The sequence below is a fragment of the Amphiprion ocellaris genome, chromosome 23 (assembly GCF_022539595.1).
Source record: "Amphiprion ocellaris isolate individual 3 ecotype Okinawa chromosome 23, ASM2253959v1, whole genome shotgun sequence".
NCBI classification, from domain to species: Eukaryota; Metazoa; Chordata; class Actinopteri; family Pomacentridae; genus Amphiprion; species Amphiprion ocellaris.
The window spans coordinates 11,368,710-11,390,020 of record NC_072788.1 but is presented as its reverse complement, the minus strand read 5'-3'; the positions used below and the strand labels follow the sequence as shown (position 1 = coordinate 11,390,020).

The 21,311-nt window shown below is 38.7% G+C and overlaps 1 protein-coding gene across 1 annotated transcript in view; it reads right to left on the bottom strand.

Moving 5' to 3' along the window:
- The window catches only part of LOC111565691 (phospholipid-transporting ATPase ABCA1-like), a 197,552-nt gene that overhangs the window by 152,658 nt on the left and 23,583 nt on the right, over window positions 1-21,311 (bottom strand). The window contains exons 8-11 of the mRNA XM_023265879.3: window positions 20,314-20,400; window positions 20,010-20,205; window positions 8,532-8,671; window positions 6,672-6,788 (exon numbers count right to left, since the gene is read on the bottom strand). Of these exons, the coding sequence (XP_023121647.2) occupies window positions 6,672-6,788; window positions 8,532-8,671; window positions 20,010-20,205; window positions 20,314-20,400 (540 nt within the window). The remainder of the gene's footprint in view (window positions 1-6,671; window positions 6,789-8,531; window positions 8,672-20,009; window positions 20,206-20,313; window positions 20,401-21,311) is intronic.

Below are 21,311 nucleotides of genomic sequence, written 5' to 3'. Positions count from 1 at the left end.
ATTTATATGGAAAATAAGTTGTATCTGTGTCCGAGAAATCACTTTCAACTAAGTTACCCATTACAAAAACACTTCTCAGGGAAGTGTGTTAATTCCAGATCACATGACATACTAAGCATGATGTCATTTCCTCCTGAAGACTGGCAAGACTCCAAGGCTTTCTGACTTATTTTATATAAAGTAGTGTGTGAGTCAAGTGTGGATTTATGGCATGTCAACAGGTTTACTACAATATCTTTATAAATAACTTTTAATTTCACTTTTACTGAATTGTACATATAACATTTAGAAGATTCTTTCTCTAAAAATACCATGTGGTGTTTGGTTGTTGATTTTAGGCCTGAAAACAGCAAAGATGTCAACGCTGATGCCTGTCAACTATGTTATAAAAAGTCCCGCAATTATATATTGACCCAGGTATGCTTATAATCATTGTTTGTTAGAGGTTTACAATAGAACTGGTATGAAAAGAAATTAGTGTCACTAAAAAAGAAAAGGTAAGTCAAAAGTGCTAATTGGCTATAGTTTTAGATACAGTACTAGATCAGATTTTGAAAATTACTGACATAATGGGTATTAATGAAGAGAAATGCTTGTCTCTGAGCTACCTGAAAACTATCTGCACATTAGCATACATTCATCTTGGCCACAGCTGTGACACAACATGCTCTATTTGACATTTTTGAAAACATCTGTGTCTTGTAAGTGGACAAAATGCACGTTCATCAGCGGTGGCACGCATCAATCACATGCAGCAGCTTGCAAAATTGTCCATGTCTGTGTTTTCTGTGAAACCGTGCCATATATTTGACTTCAGGAAGCAGAGATGCACATGAAACTGTGTAAACAATGCAATACCTTCCATATATGTGTGCTGAGATTTTAGAGAAAATGGAAACTAAAAACGCTGTGTAAATACTGAATAAAGAGAGAAATTTGTTATTTTCTGTGATTTTTTAAAATATTTTTCAACATATGACAAGATGCTTTTAATATTAACTATTCTTTCTAATGTAAAATTTATTGATCTATTATATAATTCTACATAACCGTATTTATATTTGGAATAATAAAATGTCATCAGTAAATATCTTGACAACATTAGCCAACCAGCACTTTTATTATCCGATCCATCTTATCAGAATATGTAAGACTGAGCAAATTTTATTACCTGAAGCAGATCTTTTCCCCAAAAATTGGACACCAGCGATATTAGAAAGTATATTATTTCAGAGGAAAACCATAGAAAGGTAGCTTTTCTTTGTGCTGGAGCTGACATTCTATTTTTCAGTCGAATGACTGAAATCATTAAGATAGATGGCAGTGTTTGGTTGCAGCTCTGAGACACACATCAGCTATTTTCACTGCCAAGAATGTACAGCATGAAGTATGTATGTGCATAAACACACAAAGCATATGCACATTTGCATTGTGCCAGACGTCTGTTTTGAGTCGAAATGAATGCCAATCAAATCTCCTGCCTGTAAACACACAACACAATATACTAATGCACAGAAAAAAACAGACAATCCTCCCACTAACACGGCAAGAAAAACCAAAATATGGAGTTTTAAGTTAATGTGTTTACCAGGGAGCTACACGAGTAACGTAACACTTCTATATAATACATGAATCTCTGTGTCTTTTTGTTTGAGAAATAAATGGTTCCTTGCACAACTTCAAGTGAATTAATTCTACTCCCACTTGTTAATTTAACTGTGTTGAACCCTATTTAACAGCTGATACTTGCATAGTTTCCTGTTGCTGTGAAATGAACACCCAAGTAATAATATGACTCTAATGGCAGCGTTACTACAAAAACTAAAATTAAGCCCAACACTGCTAATTTACCCATCATGTATGCAAGAAAATAGCAAAAAGGAACCTACGCTAATCACTAATAAGTGATTTAAAACCCCCTTATTGGACATAATTTGTAAATTTAGCCCACAGCCGAACACGGAGCATGACTTCTGGACAGCAAAGGGCACCGCACGTCAATTGAGCATGTTGGCCTCTGCAGTGTGAAACCCTAAGTTGAGATTCAGATATATTCCGGCCAGTGTGCTCAGTGGCATTTCAGTGTCAACACTTCTGATGATATTCTGCTTAACCTAAGGACAAAGTGTCACATTAAGTAATCTCAACGATGCGTGTGACCTTTTAAAAAAATCAGTACATCTATCATTGTGGGTTTTGCCACATTAAGGACGTGACCCGACCAAAGTGTGTGTATTTAAAAAGAGTCCTTCGGAAACACTAACGGAGCCAAGATGGCAAATCGACTGTAACAGCAAAGCAAGCTGAACTCTTCATCCAGATGCTGCTGTTCAGTGGCATTTGAGGCAAACAGTTACAGATGCGCTGTTTAACCGTGGCAGTCATGTATTAAATGAGGATAATTAACGTGGTGCAATTCGCTATAATTTAGTTATTAAAAACTTTGGGGTCACTTAGAATTGTCCTTATTTTTTTAAAGCATTTTTTTCAATGAAAATAACATTAAATTAATCAGAAATACAGTCTAGACATTGTTAATGTGGTAAATGACTATTCTAGCTGGAAACGGCAGATTTTTAAAGGAATATCTCCATAGAGGTACAGAGGAACATTTCCAGCAACCATCACTCCTGTGTTCTAATGCTACATTGTGTTAGCTAATACTCTAGCTACCACAATGAGAGTATTCAAGGCATCAGTGGAATCCATCTCACTCTATGGATCGGACTTCTGGTGACTATCGAAGACACTCAAAAAGAATTGATGGGACTTATACCAGAATACTATGGATGGTACAAAGCATCTCCTGGAAATCACCCCTCACCAACAAGTCACTGTATGGCCCACATCCGCGCTTGTCAACCATCATTACGCAACATAGACCAGCCCGCTAACATGCAACAGTCAGTTTTAGTGTTGTTTGTATGTGGATTTTACTTTTAGTAAAAGAAAAATGGGTAAAGTGAAGAGATAAAGGTGTTAGAGTTGTGCTGATTATGTGAAAAGAACTTATGCATTGGTTTTTAGAAGGGGAAAAGTAATAATTCCTGCAGCTTTAAAAAAAAAAATGTAACTTGACATGGATGACTTTTGTTGGCCTTGCTGGGTTGCAACACTGGTTTGCTGCAAGTTTTCTGGCTCTCTGCTAAGAAACTATTACATCTTGTGAGTACTAAGTAAAAATGTTTAGTTTTTGATAGTTCAACCTGTTTTCATTAAATTTGAGCATAGATTGTGATGCAGGAAGCATTTATGCTAACCCTATTTATCAAAGCTAAGTTTACTCAGTCTGGATTGGGAGTTATAGTAGTGTTTGTAGGTGGATTTTGAAATCTGCAAGGTAATTCCTACATTTAAAACAATAATCTGACACGGATGATCTTTGTTGTTTTTGTGGGGTTGCAACATGTGTTTGCTGCAAGTTGTCTGGCTGGTGATCTCCTAAGCAACAATTACATCTTGTCATTATTAATTAAAAATATTTCATAAGAAGTAGTTTCTGATAGTTCAACCTGGTTTGATTTCATTTATGCATAAATTATGACGTGTTAAACATTAATAATGCTTACTTATGTCAGAGCTAAGTTTAATTAGTCTAGATTGGGGAGTTTTAGAGGCTTTTATAGGTGGATTTTTACCTCTGCAAAGAGAATAATGGATGAAATTTAGATGTAAGTTGTGCTGAATAGGTGCAAAGAACTTCTGTTACTGTTTTTAAAAGAAAAGCAGTAATAATTCCTGCATTTATATATTTTTTTTTAATTATCAGGCATGGATGACTTTTGTTGCCTTTGCTGGGTTGCAACACTGGTTTACTGCAAGTTGTCTGGCTGGTAATCTGCTAAGCAGCCTTTATATCTGGTACTTACTAAGTGAAAATGTTTAGTTCTGGATACTTCAACCTGTTTTAATTTCATTTATTAACAGACTGTGATGTGGAAAACATGTATGCAAACTCTTACCAATGTCACAGTTAAGTTTCAACTCAATCAGTCTCAATTATGTGAGTTTTTGCAGGCCTCCTCTGTGGATTTTCACCTTTTGTACACAACATTTGAAGCAAACAGTTGCAGATATGCTGTTTAACCTTGTTCAACACCGTCCCATTTGTCATGTGAGGGTGTTCTGGTGACAGAGGGATGTGCATTTTCTTGTAGGTGGAGGTTTCACAGCTAGTTAGGAGGCATAATCCACAAGATTTCCTGCAGTCAATTGTTCTCCTGACAAAGGAGCTGCTTGGGCATGCAGCATTAAGCCACACTTGTTGCCACAGTAACCACAGGTGTCACCCAACCAGCCAGGAGTGAGATCTTTAACAATGCAAAATGCGACACAAAACCCGTCCACAACCAACCAAGCCCCTCAAGAGAACACACACTACAGTAGAGTACGTCCTTCTGTTGCGCTTCCACTCCCTAAATCTTCAAATGTAGTTGCGGCGGCGACTGGTAATTGGTCCATCAGCGTAAAACGCATCTGCGACCTTGAAGGACCTCCGGAGATGACAGAGCTCAGAAGCCAGCAGCTTGGTAGCAGAGAGGTGGAGAGGGGGAGCGCCGGGGCTGGGGGAAAATGAAGACAAAGGAGGATTGCCGGTCCATTTGTGTAAAGGTTAGGGCTAGGGTAATGAATACCCCAGCTATATGGAGCTCCCAATGTCTGCTTCCCTGCAGCTGCCTATAAGCTCATTTGGAGTGACACTGGAGTAATGTCAGTGTCAAGGAAATACGGCGAGGAGAAGGCAGGCAGAGGGAGAGAAGTGGCGGCAGAGAGTCCATGTCCTTTACTTCTATAGATAATCCTTTCTGCCAGGATGAAAATTATCCTGCACTTATCCATAATTACTTTCCTCCCTGCGTCTCCATATCTAACAGAAGGTGCAACAAATTGATGCACGCAGCATATACGGTCTCATCTGCAGCGTATGTATAACTCATCCTTCACATTTTTTTAAAAACAGAAAAATACCAGGAATTTATGCAGCACTCTGTTCAATCTTGTATTTTCTGCTGCACTGAGAGTGCAGTGAAGGAGGTTGTTTTAATGACAAGTCCAGGTTGGAAAATACGTTGAAGTGGAAAGATTGTGTATTTAAGGGAAAAAGCAAACAATTACATTTTCTTCCATAAAAAAATACAAAAATGGATAACGCTTTTGTCAATGATATGACAAAACGGTATCAAGTCCAAACTCATAAATTACTATCCTGGTTTGCTGCAAAATGTCAAAGCAGTCATTAAATCTAGCAACTAAAAGTAATTAGTGGTTTAATTAAGTTATACGTACATTTCTGACTTGGGGGAAACGCTTATAAATACCTGGTTCTTAGACATCTGACAAAAAAATAGCGGCACGACCATGAATAATCAGTTATTTAGTGGATTTTTATCTGTAAAAAGAGCCAAATGTGAATGGGGATGGGCGTTAAAGTTGTGCTGATGATGTGCAAAGAATTTCTGTGTACATTATAAAAGTGAAAAACACTAATAATTTCCAAATTGTCTAAGCACCATTAAATCTAGTAGATACTAAGTCATAATTTATAGTAACAACTATGTAAGAACCAGTTTTTGTGGTGTTTTAATTTAGTTATATGTACATTATGACGTGGGAAATTTATGAACACCTGGTTCTTTGACGTCTGACCAAGAAATAGTTGAGCAAACACTACTTAACAATCAGTTCATTTTAGTGGTGCTCGTAGATGAAACAGCTAAACAGGTGAAATGAAGAGGAAAGGGTGTTCAAGTTGGGCTGCTTTTGTGCAAAAAACTTCCATGCAAAATTTAAAAGGGAAAAAACAACCAATTTGCGCATCTTCGTATATAAAATTTGACGTAGATGAGTTTTCTTGCCATTGTGGGGTTGCTAAGGTGTCCAAACTTGCAAGTCACGACAATGGTTCACTGCAAATTGTCTATGCAGCCAAGACATTTATCTAAAAGCTAGTTTTTGAGGCACTTTAATTTAGTTATATGTAAATGATGACTTGGGAACTTGGACGCGTGACCAAGAAATAGCTGCAATGTAATGCACCAGAATTAGTCCGTTTTGGTGGTGTTCGTAGGAAAATATTTAATTCTGGAAAGAGCCAAATAGGTGAAATGAAAATGTAAGAGTGTCCAAGTTGTGTAAGGAAAATTTGGGTGGGTTGGTTGGGTGGTGGGGTGGTTGATTGGTTGCCGTATTTTTTGTGCAAAATCCCATTATGTCATGTAATATTTAAACTTAATGTATCATATTTCATTATTATGTGTTTTTTCTTCTTAAACCTCAGCATTACTTGGTACTTCTCTATTTTACTCATATTTTAGCTTATTTATTTGTATATTCAGTAATGTATTGTACTTACACTTGTCTTACTTTGGGATTAATAAAGTTCATTTTAATTTCTCATTGATCTGCTTTCAGCTAAGCTAACATACTTCTGGTTTAAGAGATAAGAGTGTTGTAATGATCTCCCTGTAGACAAGAACTGAGGATAAAATGTTGGATTTCTGTTTTAAGTTTGTATACATGTATCTAAAGCACAAGTGACTATACCAAATATTTGATTTGATGTTTTACAGCTTTGAAGGAACCATTTGAGTATTTGTCTGAACCTAGAAGTTTTATACAAAACTTTTCTGAAGACCTAAAAATTATTAAAAATGAGCTACATGCAGTCTCACCCGCATTGTATTGATTTGAGTGCTGTTTTGAAAGAAATCCCAGACACGTGGCCCAAGTTCGTCCCAAGAATCAGCAAGCTCCTTTATCTTCGCCAAGGCGTCGAACGTGCTATTAGCCTGAAACAAAAAAAAAACAACAAACTTTAACAGCACATTGATCGCACCCACTGAGCCTTGTGTTTGTGCTGAGCTAATACAGACATGAAAGTACTCCACATCTGCTATTCGAGCTACTCCCTAAAGGAACTCATCACACTGTAACACTGCCACCCCCCACGGTGACAAATGTAAATGGGGTTATTTACCCCGAACATTGACTTGTAAACAATCCGACTATGTCTGGTGTGAAGAAGGGCCTCCTGTGCCAACACCGGGCCACTCGCTGTGAAGTCGGCAGGTTCTGCTCAAGCTCATTATGCAGCCTGGATGCAAAATGTTCACTGTTGTTGTTTGTTTTGCTTACGCCGTTATCAAAAATGATGCTAATCTCTTGGAGAAATGTCATGTCATGAAAAAAATACATTCACTGCCTTCCATGAGCAGGAATCTGAACAAAATATTGTTTTATTTTCCTTTTCTACACTCAGCACTAATATGCGACACCTAGTTTATTCACATTCCCACGCTGGAGGCATCTCTAGACACAAATCTCAATACTACCAACAATATCATTTACTTCTCAGTGGTTTATACAATATCACTTTACGTATCATGTGTGCAGTATTTCATATTTTCATTTCTCAAGTGTAATATTTCAGTTTCATTTGCAACTTTTTGATTGCATGTGCAATATTCCACATTCATGTACAACATTGTTGATGTAATGAGCAATATTTCATTTTTATTTTCACCTCATGTTTCATTATCAGGCGTGAGATTACTTATTACTTGGGATCCAATCATACGTATTTTTCAGAGCTGATACGATGCCAATTATTGGTAATAAACGAAGGCCAGCAACTGATATTTGCAGCCAGTCTACGTTTGGTGCAATGGCTTGACAGCGTGTGATAGCAGAAAGCTGTCATTCATAACTAGGTGACTAGAACTGAACATGTACAGAAAAATAGGAGTGATTAAATTAGGACGCTCTCCTCTGTTTATGTTTGATCGACTGAGATTGATCAGTTTGTCTCGTCTGCTGTTCCTTCTCTATCTTCTTAATTTTTCACTTGTATTGCCCACTAAGGTCCATATTTTAAACCATTATTAATAATTGTTTTCCAGACTCAGTTTTTGTTTTTATGTCTATTGTTTTATAGACGACTTTCCACACTTAGCCGCTAGCCGTTAGCATAGCCTTAGCCACTGTGAAAGAAGCTAATTTCCTGGTTTGTGGTAACAGTTTGTGTTTCTTGTTCAGTTTTTGGAGCTCTGCTTGAGACACATTTCTGAGACCACAGAGTGACTACATATATGAAGAGAAGACTGTATCACATCTGAAGGACAGCATATAATTTATCAGTAGTGGGTCAATAAAAATAACAATATCGATAACAGGGAAAATGCCAAATATTAACCACAATAATCGGCCAGGCGATAATCTGTCTGCCCCTACTTATTACCTCAATATAACTGCCAGCATTACCATTTACCGTTCTATTCTGGCCTTATTTTAGCCACTTATTTTATGTCAGTAATGCATCACACTTACATTGTATTGCTTTCTACTTTGAGGCATTTCTCATGCTATGTCAATGTTTTTTTTCTAAACAATATCTGGCACAAGAGCTTCCTTCAGGATTTATGAAGTTTTATCTCATCCTAATCCTCAATATCTCACTTAAATACACAATAGAAATGAAAATTAGACACTTTCAAAAGTTTGTACATCGAAATTCTTTTTTCCTGTGAACCTACTTCTGTGACCAGCAGCCGGGCAGCGGGTGTATCAGGTGTGTAGACGACTCTCCCGAGCAGCAACGGCTTGACGGCGCTCCAAAAGTAGCGCAGACTACTTGAGCTCTCCAGGGTGTCGATGAGAGTCTGACAAAAGTCACCTACACAAGAGACGAGGTGAGCAGAGAAGACAGGGAAAGTCACGGCAAGACCAAGTACACAACTCTAAATTTCCTCTGCACATGCTGTATGTTTGATCTTTCACGGGGCAGGGAGAAAGAGGTGTTTTGATGTGTACAAAAATCACAATAAACTGAAGGAAATACGCTAAAATTGCAAATCAATGCCATTAAATAGCCCTCTCAATGCTTTTCCTCAGCAAATTCTATTCTAAAAACAAAATCTATTTACCAAATCAGACATGTATTTAATAATTTAGAGACCTTTCATATCTCTAATATTGCATCTTATTGAACATTTATGCGCTTGTCCGTGGAGACAGAGTGGAGAAAACAACCTTTTAAAGAGGAAAAATTAAATCACACAAGTGCAAAAGAAGAAGTGAAGAAGATTACACGAGTGTACACAACATATGAAGAGAACAGATTGACACTGCAGGGAAAGTATTGATAAAATCAGCGCACTTCACAACATAACTGCTACTAATGTCTCCTCCTTGTCGACTCCTGATTAAAGATTCTTGTTTGTCCATTTCGCTTAACACGATCATGAGGGCTTCACTAAGTGTTACGGTGTGTATTGATCACTCCGCACGACTTTTACAAGTACCTCGACCCAACAGAAATGAGAGCAGCTTCGACCACTTAAAGACAATATTTCAGAGCAGTCAGTTTATTACGGCGTATTGTGAGGAGAGGTATGTAATTGCCGGTTTTATAGGAGTCATGTGGACTGACGAGAAATTCAGAACAGAACAAGCTTAGACAGAAATAATCTCAACTTTTTTTTCTTTTCACTCTCCGAACTTCAAGCAGTTTCCTGCTGTTTTTTATTCCGGTGACATATTATATTCGCTGCGGGCTCATTTTTCTCTGCAACATGAAGTCCTGCACAACCAGCACAACCATTGTTAGGAGGAGAGAGAACTCAGAAATATCTTTTGTGGAATATAACATAATTATAGGGTTATAAATAATGACAAAAACTACAGGTTTACAAGCTCCACACACAGTTCTTCACACTACTTGTTATTCAGAAGTGCAATTTATGGAGGATACATTCAGCACAGTGAAACACCTTATGACTACTTTACATGTTTTTACTTTATTTTATTGATCTAATTTGCTATATTTTCTTGACAATCTCTCTACCTTGTTTCAATACTTGTTTCGTCTATGTTCAGTGTAAACACAGCCTGCAGTTCAACCTGCTGAGTCCATCATGACACATTATATGTTTAAAGACCACTGAAAGCATTTTATTCTCTGTTTTCGCGGTTTCTTGCCCTAATTCATGGTGAAATGTTGTTGATTTTTTTAAAAGAAAAACTAAGCATGCATTTCAAAGCCAGAGGCAGGTTTTGAGCTTCAGAGGTGTGCAGGACTTTTACATAATAATATAAATGAATGCCCCTTACATTTAAGGTGTCTGCAAATTGTTTGAAGATACGTTCAGCATGGTGAAATATCTTCCCACAAATTTCTGACAACTCCTTCCTGCAAGTATTTTATTGATCAAGGAGGTTTTATTTGCCTCCCGATTTCTCTCGTCTCCTCTCTGCTCTGTGGAAACACAGCCTGCAGTTCAACCTGGAAATTACCACATTTTTTGTCACATGACTGTTGGTTACTGCTGAGTCATACATGGCTTATTAGATGCAATAAAAAGTAGAGAAATTTTAGACTTCAATTGAATCTATTTAGCACAGTTTATTTTTGGTGTATTTTCGAATGAAAAAACATCTAAAATAAGGGATTTAATGAAGTGTTACAGCTTCTATCTTCTACCTCACATGATACATTTAAGGACTATTGAAAGGTTGACTTCTTCTTTTACTGCACTTTCTGGCTCTAGTAAATAGTGCAATTTTGGTGATTCTTCTTTTAAAGAAAAAAGAAAACATGCATTTTAGGGCCAGAGGCATGTTTGGGCTTCAGAGATGTGCAGGATTTCACATATATATGAACAATAATTACTTTCAAGTTGTCAGCAAGTTGTTGGAAGATATGATGAAGTATCTCCCAACAACTTTCAGACAATACATTTCTGAGCCAATCTGCATTTGTTTTATTGGTCCAGTATGTTTTCTTTTCCTCTTAGTCACTGTTGCTGCCTCCTCCTCTCTTTGTGGAAACATTGATTACAGTTCAATTTGAAAATTGCCAGAATTTTTGTTTCATTTGAAACAAAATCTGGTAAGTACAGACAGGTTGTTTTTAAATGTGATGTATAGAATAAAACAGTTTTAATGAAATATTACATTTTTGACATTTGATATGTTTAATGACCATTGAAAAGCTGCAGATTCCTTGTTTTTTTACCAGCTTCTGACTCTGAAAAATGGTATCATTTTGGTGTTTTTCTTTCATAAAAACATGCTTTTCAAGTGCTCCCACAGGCTTTGGGGATTCAGAGGGTTAAAGCTAATGCGCTGGATTTTTACATATAAATGAATGTCCGTCACATCCAAGTCCTTACCAGACGAGTTCACACAATGCTGATTAAGCCCATCAGCGGCACATAAATCTCTCCAGGTCACTGCCAGGAGGAGGAGGAGACAAAAGTTCTGCACTGCTGGTTTAAACATCACTCATAAGAAAGCCTTTGTGAAGGATGAATGCTTGTTTTTGTTTTACTGCTGCAGCCTTGCTATTTTACATTTTCTCTGACTTTGCATCTCTCTAAGGCCAATCTCACCGTCATTCGGTAACTGCCTTGCCATCAATATTTGACCAAGTAGTTGGAAGACAAGGAAGAAAAACCGCTCACATTTGAGCACTGAACTTCTAACGCTGTTGGCGAGAAACTACTGGAGGTGAAGTTGCTTATCTTACACTCCAAGATTTGCTTTCCTGGGAATGCCCTATCTTAGTGGATCATATAATGACTATTGGTGCAGAGTCTGGTGCTTTATTAGAATAACTTTGCAACAAGAGAGTTGCCAAGTGGCTGTATTTATAAAAAAGTTGTCAAGTATTCCTTAAAGAACACACACACAGCCAGAGGAAAACACAAGCCAAGAGAGTTCAGACCTGAGTACATAAGGACAAGATTCTGCGAACAGAGGAAAAAAGTCGATATACTCAGCAGCAGTAGGATCATTATTAATTTAACTTATCTGCCAACGTGAATATTGCCAGGTTGGGGAGAGTGCTGAATAAGTTACATGAGGACTTGTGCTGCGAGCAACAGAACCTGGAGTGGTTACAAAAGCTTGCTCTCGCCTGTGCCTGGCTTGTTCTGACTGAAAATTCTTGCAGTGAGGTACTTCATCGAATAATTGATCAATTTGTGTTGTCTGCGAGTCAATATTTCAGATCTGCTGCGAAATGTCCTGTTTGTTGCGACACCTGTCATTACATCGGGTCTGCTTCCAGTCCTCCTTCATTTCCCCCTCATTCCCTCCCCTCTGTTCTCATCTCACCGGGGCGACCGTTCCCGTCATCAGGGGGATTTTAGCGGCCATTTTCGGCGCAATTAAATGTTAGCCTTTCTGCCTGCTGGCCATCTTTTCTCAGGTGCTCCTGGGAGGTCAGTGAGCGGAGAGCTAATGGCCGCCTCTTACTCTGGGTCTGACCAGCTGTTCCCTCCACAGACTGCACAGATGCCACAACACTTGAAAGACAGGGAATGTGTGCGCTCTCTGTTCGATAGATTGCTAGACGTCTCGATGGAAAAGTGACTCCAACTAGGATTAAGTAAAAATAGGCATCTCTAGAAGATGAACTGGCTTGCAGTGGATTTTCCATGGAAGAACCACCATTTGTAGCACAAGCTAATGTATTAGTGAGTTATTAAAAGGAATAAAAGAAATTTCCTTTCAGGCAGCTGCAGAGGCGTGTCAGTGTTGGATTGACAGCGACTGGCAGTCTGCCAGTGAGCCGCTGTTACACTGTAGGGAGCAAAAGACAAAGCAAACAAACTTGTGCCGCAGCTACATGTCATGGGCACACAATGTACTTTCATTGGCGCTGAAGAGTAAGGACAACAAAAGCATCTTAGCAGACCCAAGTGGCACTTCCAGGTTACCTTACAAGCGATTTAATGTGATGCCGCAGAGCAGCTAATTAGCCATCTAGCTCGCAAACTGACATTAGCAGCGCACTTCTCCCCAGTGAACGTTCGGTCGCTCCTTCATTAAGCTAAGGTGCAGGACAGGACGTGTGTTCATGTTTGGAAATCGGATTAGCGGGAAAGTTATGTAGGGTTTTTGTTCAGAGTGTGCGGCTGTTGTTTCGTGTGCTGTCTGGCTCAGCGTGACCATCTGCTCAGAACACCGACATAAAACTGCTTTATATTTTCATTGGCTGAATCAAAATATAAGATTCAGCTACATAGAATTAATGCCTCAGGGCCACCATGGAACCAAAATATTCTAAATAAAATCATTTCTCCCTTTTGGTTTGTGGCAGAATGGAGAAAACATGCTGTAGAGGACAAAACAAAGAGTTTAATTTCAGCTTTAAAGCATTGGTTTCTACTCTGACATTGATAAATAGGGGTGAAAAAGAATAGCGTACATGTATACAACAATAAGACCACCTGCCTAACACTGTGCGGGCAGCAAAAACAGTTCTGACCCGTCAGACCTCTGGGGGTGTCCTGTGAAGTCTGGCACTGGGATGTTGGCAGCGGATCCTTTGTTTAAGATTTATCTTCTAGTTTTTGTGCTTTTTTCTTCTTCTTATAAAACACAGAACATTTTACCAGGCTACTAAAACCCTTCTAATGAAACAACCTGCACAGGACTGGCTTAACAGCACATTACAGTGGTGGCACAAATGGGCATTGAGTCCTTTTACAAGGGTCACAAGCTAAAAAGGTGGGAAACCTGCATTAAAGAAGCAGAGTTTTTAGTAGTGAACCACTGCGGCTGTAATCAGACAAAATGCCCCATGTCATGAGGATATATACAGTATAAAACAAGAGTAAGTACACTCCTGCGCAATATCACTTAAATGTCAAATGGTTTAACATTGTATGACCTTACAGTGTTACTTCCAAGCTGAACAGCAGACTATCTGCTCTTATGCAAAATTGAAAATCATCAGTTCAGATTTACTATATTAAAAATACGAGCTCCATGGTAACAAACTCAGTGCTTCAAACTTCAGTCCACCTTTCATTATTCAGATTCAAACCATTTTTGTATTTTACATGCCCACCTTTCTTTCTGATAACAGACTCAATCCTCCTCGGCATGGAGGATTTCTGAGATGCTCCGCTGAGATATTCCTTTTTCAGCTGCTCTTTGCTGGGGGGGTTGTGTTGTGTTGCTCTGACTTTCTCTTTAAAATACCCCAAAAGTGTTTGTATGTGTCTACTGGATTCAATTTAGGAGATACACTTGTCCACTTTTGTCACTGTTTTCTTATTTAGAAACTGTGTAATTTTCACAGTGTGCTTTGGATGTCTGTTATGCTGGAAGATTCCTCTTCTTCAACCTACTACAGATTACAAGTCATCTTATCAGCTAGTATTTTGGTTTACCCTCACATATTCATGATGCATCTATAAATTTACTCTCCCCAAGACGTTTTACACTCATGCAGCCTCATGTTATCACACTCCAACTTTTTTTCTTCACTGCCAGGACTATACATTCACTTTGGCAGTCCTGACTATGTTCATGCCAAACATGCTGCACCCTATCAGTGCTGAACAAACATATCTTAGTCTTATCTGACCAAATGTGCTCCCAATATTCATCAGCCTTCATTTAATGTAAACGTGCAAGACAGGGTTTAGTTTTTATTGCATGCTGTCCGTGGAGGCTAATGTTATGAAGCTCTTGCTGTGTGAGCTGTCAATGAAAATCTGGTTACCACTGAAAACCAAAAGTCTAAAGCATCTGCTGACCGTGAAACTTAGATTGTCTGCGCAGTCATTTTAGGAAGACAGCTCTGATCAGTAGTAGCTGGTTACAATTTTTGTGCCAATTCTTTTCTGTGTGGAGCCATGATGCAGACATACAGATGAAGAGTTCTGCTGTTCACAGGTCATTTTAGAAGAAACTGAGTTAACATTGGAGTATATTGCAGAGAGGTGCTCTCACCTCTGCTGTATACTGCAGCGATATCTGCATCCCTACGCCCAGCAGTAATCTATTCAAAAACATTTTCTGCAATATGAGTGTCAGCATCAGGTCGACTTCTCTTGACACTTTCATCTTTCCAGTATGGTTCCTTATTTCATAAAATCGTTCTGATTATGAAAGCGATTATGAGAACAGACAGTTCCACTCAACAATAAAGCATGCACATCGATGGCAGTGACAAATGCATAGCACTGCGATATCAGCTATCCTTGCACCAGTGGGAAAGATATATCAGTTTTTATATTTTGTCTACTAAAGGGAGCATCAGATTACAGAGGTTACACATTATCCAGAGTGGTGTCGTTCTTCTGGAAAACAGAACTTTATTACAAAACAGCAGTCAGAATGAATGAGAAAAAAAAAATCTGTTCTTTAGACCGGGTTTAGCCACAGTCAAATAATTGCTTGGAGCCTCAAGTCAGCCCCTCAACTTACCTGGCAAATTTAATCAATTTGAGTTGTACCCTGGAGATGGGCTCAATTCGGCACTACAGTGAGACAGCGGCGTCGATGCACAACGACAACGCTGCTGCTACACACTCACACACAACGCCTGGCGCGTGCAATCACACGTGCAGACACGCACGCACAAAGAAAAGGACATTACTCTGAGTTTGCATTACTCATATTTCCGGCATTTTATGCAAAGCACAATCAGAGGCAGACAAGCACGAACACACTCAGACAGACAGCGTCACACGTATACCAACACGACATGCCAGTCATGCTGGTCCGAGCGAACTACCCCATGCATCAATCCAGCAGCACTTATTTCTTACAGGCAGTACAAATCTATCGCTGTCTTGCAGCATTTCAACTGAAAGTCAAATAAGCTTGAATAAATGTCACTGAAGTCACTCTCTCACAAGAGACGCAAGGAGGCCCTTTTTAACATTCAGTAGTATGAGGCAAGCCGCCTTCACTCTCAACAACTGTCACGATATTATCCCTTCAGTGGTTCCAACAAGGGTGTTCTTAAAACTAAAAATAAATGGTACCAATTGCTAATTATGCCAAGACACACCAAATACTCAGAGGATGACAGTGTGAGTCTCGGGATAATTAGGGAACAATGTAAGAGAAAGTCACAACAGCAAAAACTAGGACAATGAAAGTTGAAAATGCAAATTTTGACAGTGTCATTCATTTAAGAACTGCCTGTTCTTGGCACAACGTATTCACATTTGAAGGCAAAGCTGCAACTACAGCTGAGATTTCAATCGAAAAATCAAAAGAAGTCCAGTCAGTTGTCGTCAACTGGAATAATAACAAGATAAACAACTTGTATAGGAGCCGCAAAACATATCTGCAAAACATGCTCCAATAAAATATAGAACTGTAGGAATGTAATATTGCAGGTCCATTGAATGACCTCTTACTATCGCAAATCTACAGGGCAAATTCTGAAAATGGGACCAACTTAAAATTACACCTCATTGTCATGGAAGAACAGCTAGCACCCTAACTATTCTGTATAATGACTCAAAAGTTGTTGTCAACATTTAATTGAGAAGGGAACATTACTGAGCCCTTAACAAAACCTCAGTGTTGGCCTTTATTATTGCTATTTTACTATTCCTTCGAGTGTACTTTTACACTTACAAAGGAGTTGTAATTGGCCATTATGCAGACACACTGCATATTCCAGATCCATTTAGCTGTACGTAGACCAACACAGTGAAATGCCAAACCCAAAACAGCCATTAGCATGCTAACAGAGATGTTCCTGCTTATTATGTAAGGAAGATACAATGTTTCTGCTAATTTGCACTGGCACTAGCATGCAATTCCACTTTATTGTGCAACTGTATTCCCAGGGAATAGAGCCTTCTTATTAAAATCTAATTTTGCGCAGTTTTCTCCAAAGAACAGGCATTTAATGAAACAGGACTTCCACGGTCTCTAATGAGCACAAGGCCGCGAGAAGTTACATTGAAGATCTAATTCTCAAGTCCTGTATGGAACAAACATATTAAATGATTTTCACCTCGTACAGTTGTTGTGTGAATGCATTTACACCTTTCTTTTTAATACAGTGCATGTTTTCTTTGCTAAAGTAATTAAAATATAGATTGTACAATCAAAGTAACTAGATGTATGAAATAATGTGTGTATTATATTAAAATTGCAAATATCTGTGCCTGTTTGGGGTTTATAGATATAATATTTTATTTAAAAATATGAGAAAGGCTGTGTATTAGCTGTTAAATCAACCTTTCTTTTAATGTATTTGCAGAATTAACCCAGAAAGAACTTTTAAACAAACATATCTCCATGTAGAAAAAGTTTTAAATGAATAAAAATAGAATCAAGTGCACTTAAACAGGTGCAAATGATAAAAAAAAAAAAAAAACAAGTTTGTTAGCCTAAGAGGACCCACTAATACATCAAGATCAGACACCAGGTTGGGTCAGGTCTTGTTTTAAACATTAGGGTGTGTGATAATCTGTAACGGCTTGTACCCCCCCCGGCGGGCTCGTCGAGACATGCACAGAAAGATTAAAAAAAAACGGATATTATACAAAAAGTGGAGACTTTCAGGCAGCTTTAAACTGCCAGGCTTACGAGAACACAACTTTAATCCATTGCATGACCTGAAAATGCTTCAACAAGTATGAGACAATCTGGAGGAACACTAAATGATGTACTGCAATGTCTTTCCACAGTTACTGACACAGTACATGAGGCACAGATTTGACCTACATGGTGGCTTTGACAGGGAACAGCGGGCTAAAGAACAGCATTATGATGATATTATTATTAGATGGACACCTACAGCAGCATATATTCACACAGGAACTCACTGCTGATTGGTTAATAGGAATAAGACTGAACTGACACAAAAACTCTGCAGTAGCCTTGAATCATGTGTGATGCAGTAGTTTGGATGTGCCTTCATGCTGCAAGCCTCAGTGTAACACACTTTAAGCACCATTGTGACAGATATAGTGTATTGCTTCGAGACGAGTCGCCTTTTCTGGGGGTGTTTTGCTCTTAAAATGACAGTTCTCGGAGTATGACCTTGCTCTTATGTAGTCACCTTTCTCTGAAGCAGAAACTGAGAGTTGTGCACAGCACTTAGAGAGTATCCGACTGTTTCTATGAGTTTACACTGTAAGCCACATAGTCAACAAACAATCTCACAGTCCTCAACCACTGCACAAATGTATGCCTCAAAATGCACTTAAAGCAAAGCAGTCAGTCTCCACAAAATTATAATTTCATACAGCCAAATTGCATTTTTGATAATGGATTGGGAAAATACCACGCTTTGGTGGACACTTTTTACATTTTAGAAGCTTGGTTAAGGTTTGGCACCATAATTAAATGGTCACAATTAGAAATAGGTCATGGTTTGGGCTAAAACATGTCTTGTGTTGTGAAGAGTTTTCTTCATTTTCTGGGTAACCAGGTTGACAAGACCCCAATAAACTAATATATGATTAGTTGGCTGAAAAGAGGCAACAGCAAAGCAGGAAAATAAATGCAAATATATGATTAGAAACAAATTTCTTCCCTTTAAACGTAACTGAGAATACCATTCAGTTGTAAAGAAACACAATTTTGTTGAGACTGGGTTTCTTAAAGGCCATGAATGTGTACTGGGTTAGATTAAAGCTTAATCCCTATGTTAGCATGAATTATCCTTCCATTCATTAATTCAATCTAGACAGACACCAAAACGCTCATCCACCAACTACAAAACACTGAATCTGGGAGACGAGTTCAATATATTTAAAGCAGTGTGAATATACCACAGTTTCTTCCAGTGTGGCTACTCGGAATAAATCTTTCATAAGTAGCACCACACTGCTGCAGAGCACATAGCAGCTCTGGCTTTGGAGGGAACTCTGTACCCCGCTGCCATGTTGGCTTGTTTATGCCCTGCCCATTATCAGGACAGACAATGACATGTGGGGATACAGACATTTAAAGTTGTTGTTCCAACTTTAGTGCATTGCAATGTTTAATTATTGGCAACTTTGCATTATAGGGTTCTCTGTTCTTTGTTTAAAATATGTGAAGTGCTATGAAATCTCATATAGTGAATTGGCGCCATATAAATCAAATCGAACAGCATTGAACAAAACTTTCTTTTTCCAATAGAATTCATATCTCATAGCAGCTTGAACTTGGCTGCTCTTCAGTTGAACACTGCTAACTCGTTTTCACCACTGGAAGGCAAACAGAGCCTGCTTCAGCGAAATCCAAACAGCACTTGAGAATTCGAGTACAAATGCTGACAATATGGCTGCCACGGTTGTATTTTCTTTCTAAATAGTACATAGTTCATAACTCCAAAAAAAAAAGAGTTCCAGTGGCGCCATCTGTGCTCTGTGGGAAGTTCGGATTGCCATATGTTCATTTTTAAGATGTCACATAATTGTGCCTCGCGACTCTACACCACCCAGACAACGACATTAATTTCCACTTGGGATAAGCTGCTCTGGACTTTACTCTCCATTAAGAAAACATCATTATGCCAGTATGGGGTGTACGCAGCTTTTAAATGGATTGAGAAGAGCTGGTTTGATTGGCCACGACCGCTGCCAGGCCCTGACACAGTCGCCAATAATGTATTCCTAATCAAACCTAGTTTCCAGCTCTGGTGGAGACGCCAACTGTGCCACAGGTGCTTGTTCCTAGATGTGCACAAGTGGTCACATCCTGTGCACCCGGCACAGTTGGCTGCACTTTGTATCATGCACTAGTAATCCATCTTTTTTTCTCCCTCACCTGCATGCATGTTTAATAACAGGAAACATTAGGGTTGGCCTTCAATCTGTCTCTCCTGGGTAACTGATCAGATATAATTCATTGTAGTGTTTACACCTACCTCTAACCTGAGTAAATGTCTTCTTTATTGCTAGAGTGACTCTATAGTTCTGCTATGTTATCTTATCCAATTATTAAAACATCATAAATTGGAGCATAAAAAGAGAAAAAACTCCCTATCCTTCACCACACACACACACACACACACACTCTTCTCCATTACGTAAATGCAACACAGTTATCGCTGGGGTTGCAAAACTACCACAAATCAATTGCCATGACCGGTGATACTGCACATTATGCACCACTGGTTCCTGAATTTTCTTCATTTCCTAGCTGCCATGACTCCATATAGCACTATGTTGAGCTAAAATATAGATAAATGATTAAGACACAAGTCCTGTGTGACAGCTTTGCTTTGTAAAAGAGCTTGCTGCAGCACTTACCGGAACTGTTGCGCATAATGGAAATTGACTTGTAGTTAGCCGTCTGTCTAGGTGAGGATAAACCGAGGGTCATATTGGTGGAATTGAAGTCAGCCTCCTTTCCACACAGTAGCATACTGATACTGCCAATCATGTCCTCTTGGAAATCCAGTGAGCTTGCAGCCTTAAAGATCATGGAGTTCTGCAACCTTGAAACCTGGTTACAAGAAAGTAAAAACAGGGATTTTAAAAAACACGTTTAACAAATAAACCTCCTAGTCATGGGTATAAATCGGAATTCCTCTCACAGTATATTAACACCAACCTCTTCAAACACTTGAAATGCATCCTGGGTGGTTTTCCTCATTAGCGTCACTATGTCTGCAGAATTTAAGTCCAAAGCTGATGGTAGCTAAAAAAGAGTCCAAACAGTTGACAGTTAACAGAATAATATACAAACTATGAGCAAATACATTATCAAATGTCAAATCAAATGTCAATCAAATTAGCCCTGCTGCAAATCATCACTTCTGATCGTTAATCAGCCAGCTTCACCACCAAATATCCTTTTTTAATTTAAATATGCAGATATTTTATGATGAACTGCCAGAAAACTAATCAGAAGAAAGGAATTCAACAAAAAAAAATTGTGAAGACAAGTGGAAAAAAATTATTAGCTTTTTATGTTGATTTTTGAATGAGAGTCTATGAGAGCCAGAGGATTTTGGAGCCAGCCCCTAGAGGCGCTCAGTGGTACTGCCCGTTTTCCAAGCTGGTCGTTATTCCATCTTTTTATGTACAGTCTTAGCTATATTGCCTCATGTAAATTGTGTCCTATAGCATCATCATCCTTGGCGCTGGTTAATTAAAAGTTGCATCAAAATGACGAGTGTTACTGTGCGTTGTGGTGACATTCTGAAGCTACACAGTATGAGTCCAATTAGAAGAACTAAATGGCGTGCCCTTTCAACCACTGTCATTTTCATGCATCAAGTGTCAAGAATAGCCTGCGTTCAGGGTCCCTGCATTGTCTTTGAGCACATGAAATTAAAACGCTTCCAAATGTATGCAGGACCAAGGTTCAGAAAGATGAGAAGTGGGAAGATCAGAGGTCTGAAAGAGGTTTAAAGGAGAGTGGAATGGGTGTCACTGCATTAGGATTTTTAAACACAACTCTTTTCAGAAATAGAAGCCCTTTCAAGCGTAGTCTCTTTCGACAATAGCCCGGCTGCTGATTGAGTCTCGAGTATATTCATTTAGGATCACTTCTGCTGTTAGTGAGTGGAGGACAGGCAAAAAGAGGAGATGGAGTGGGAAAGCGCT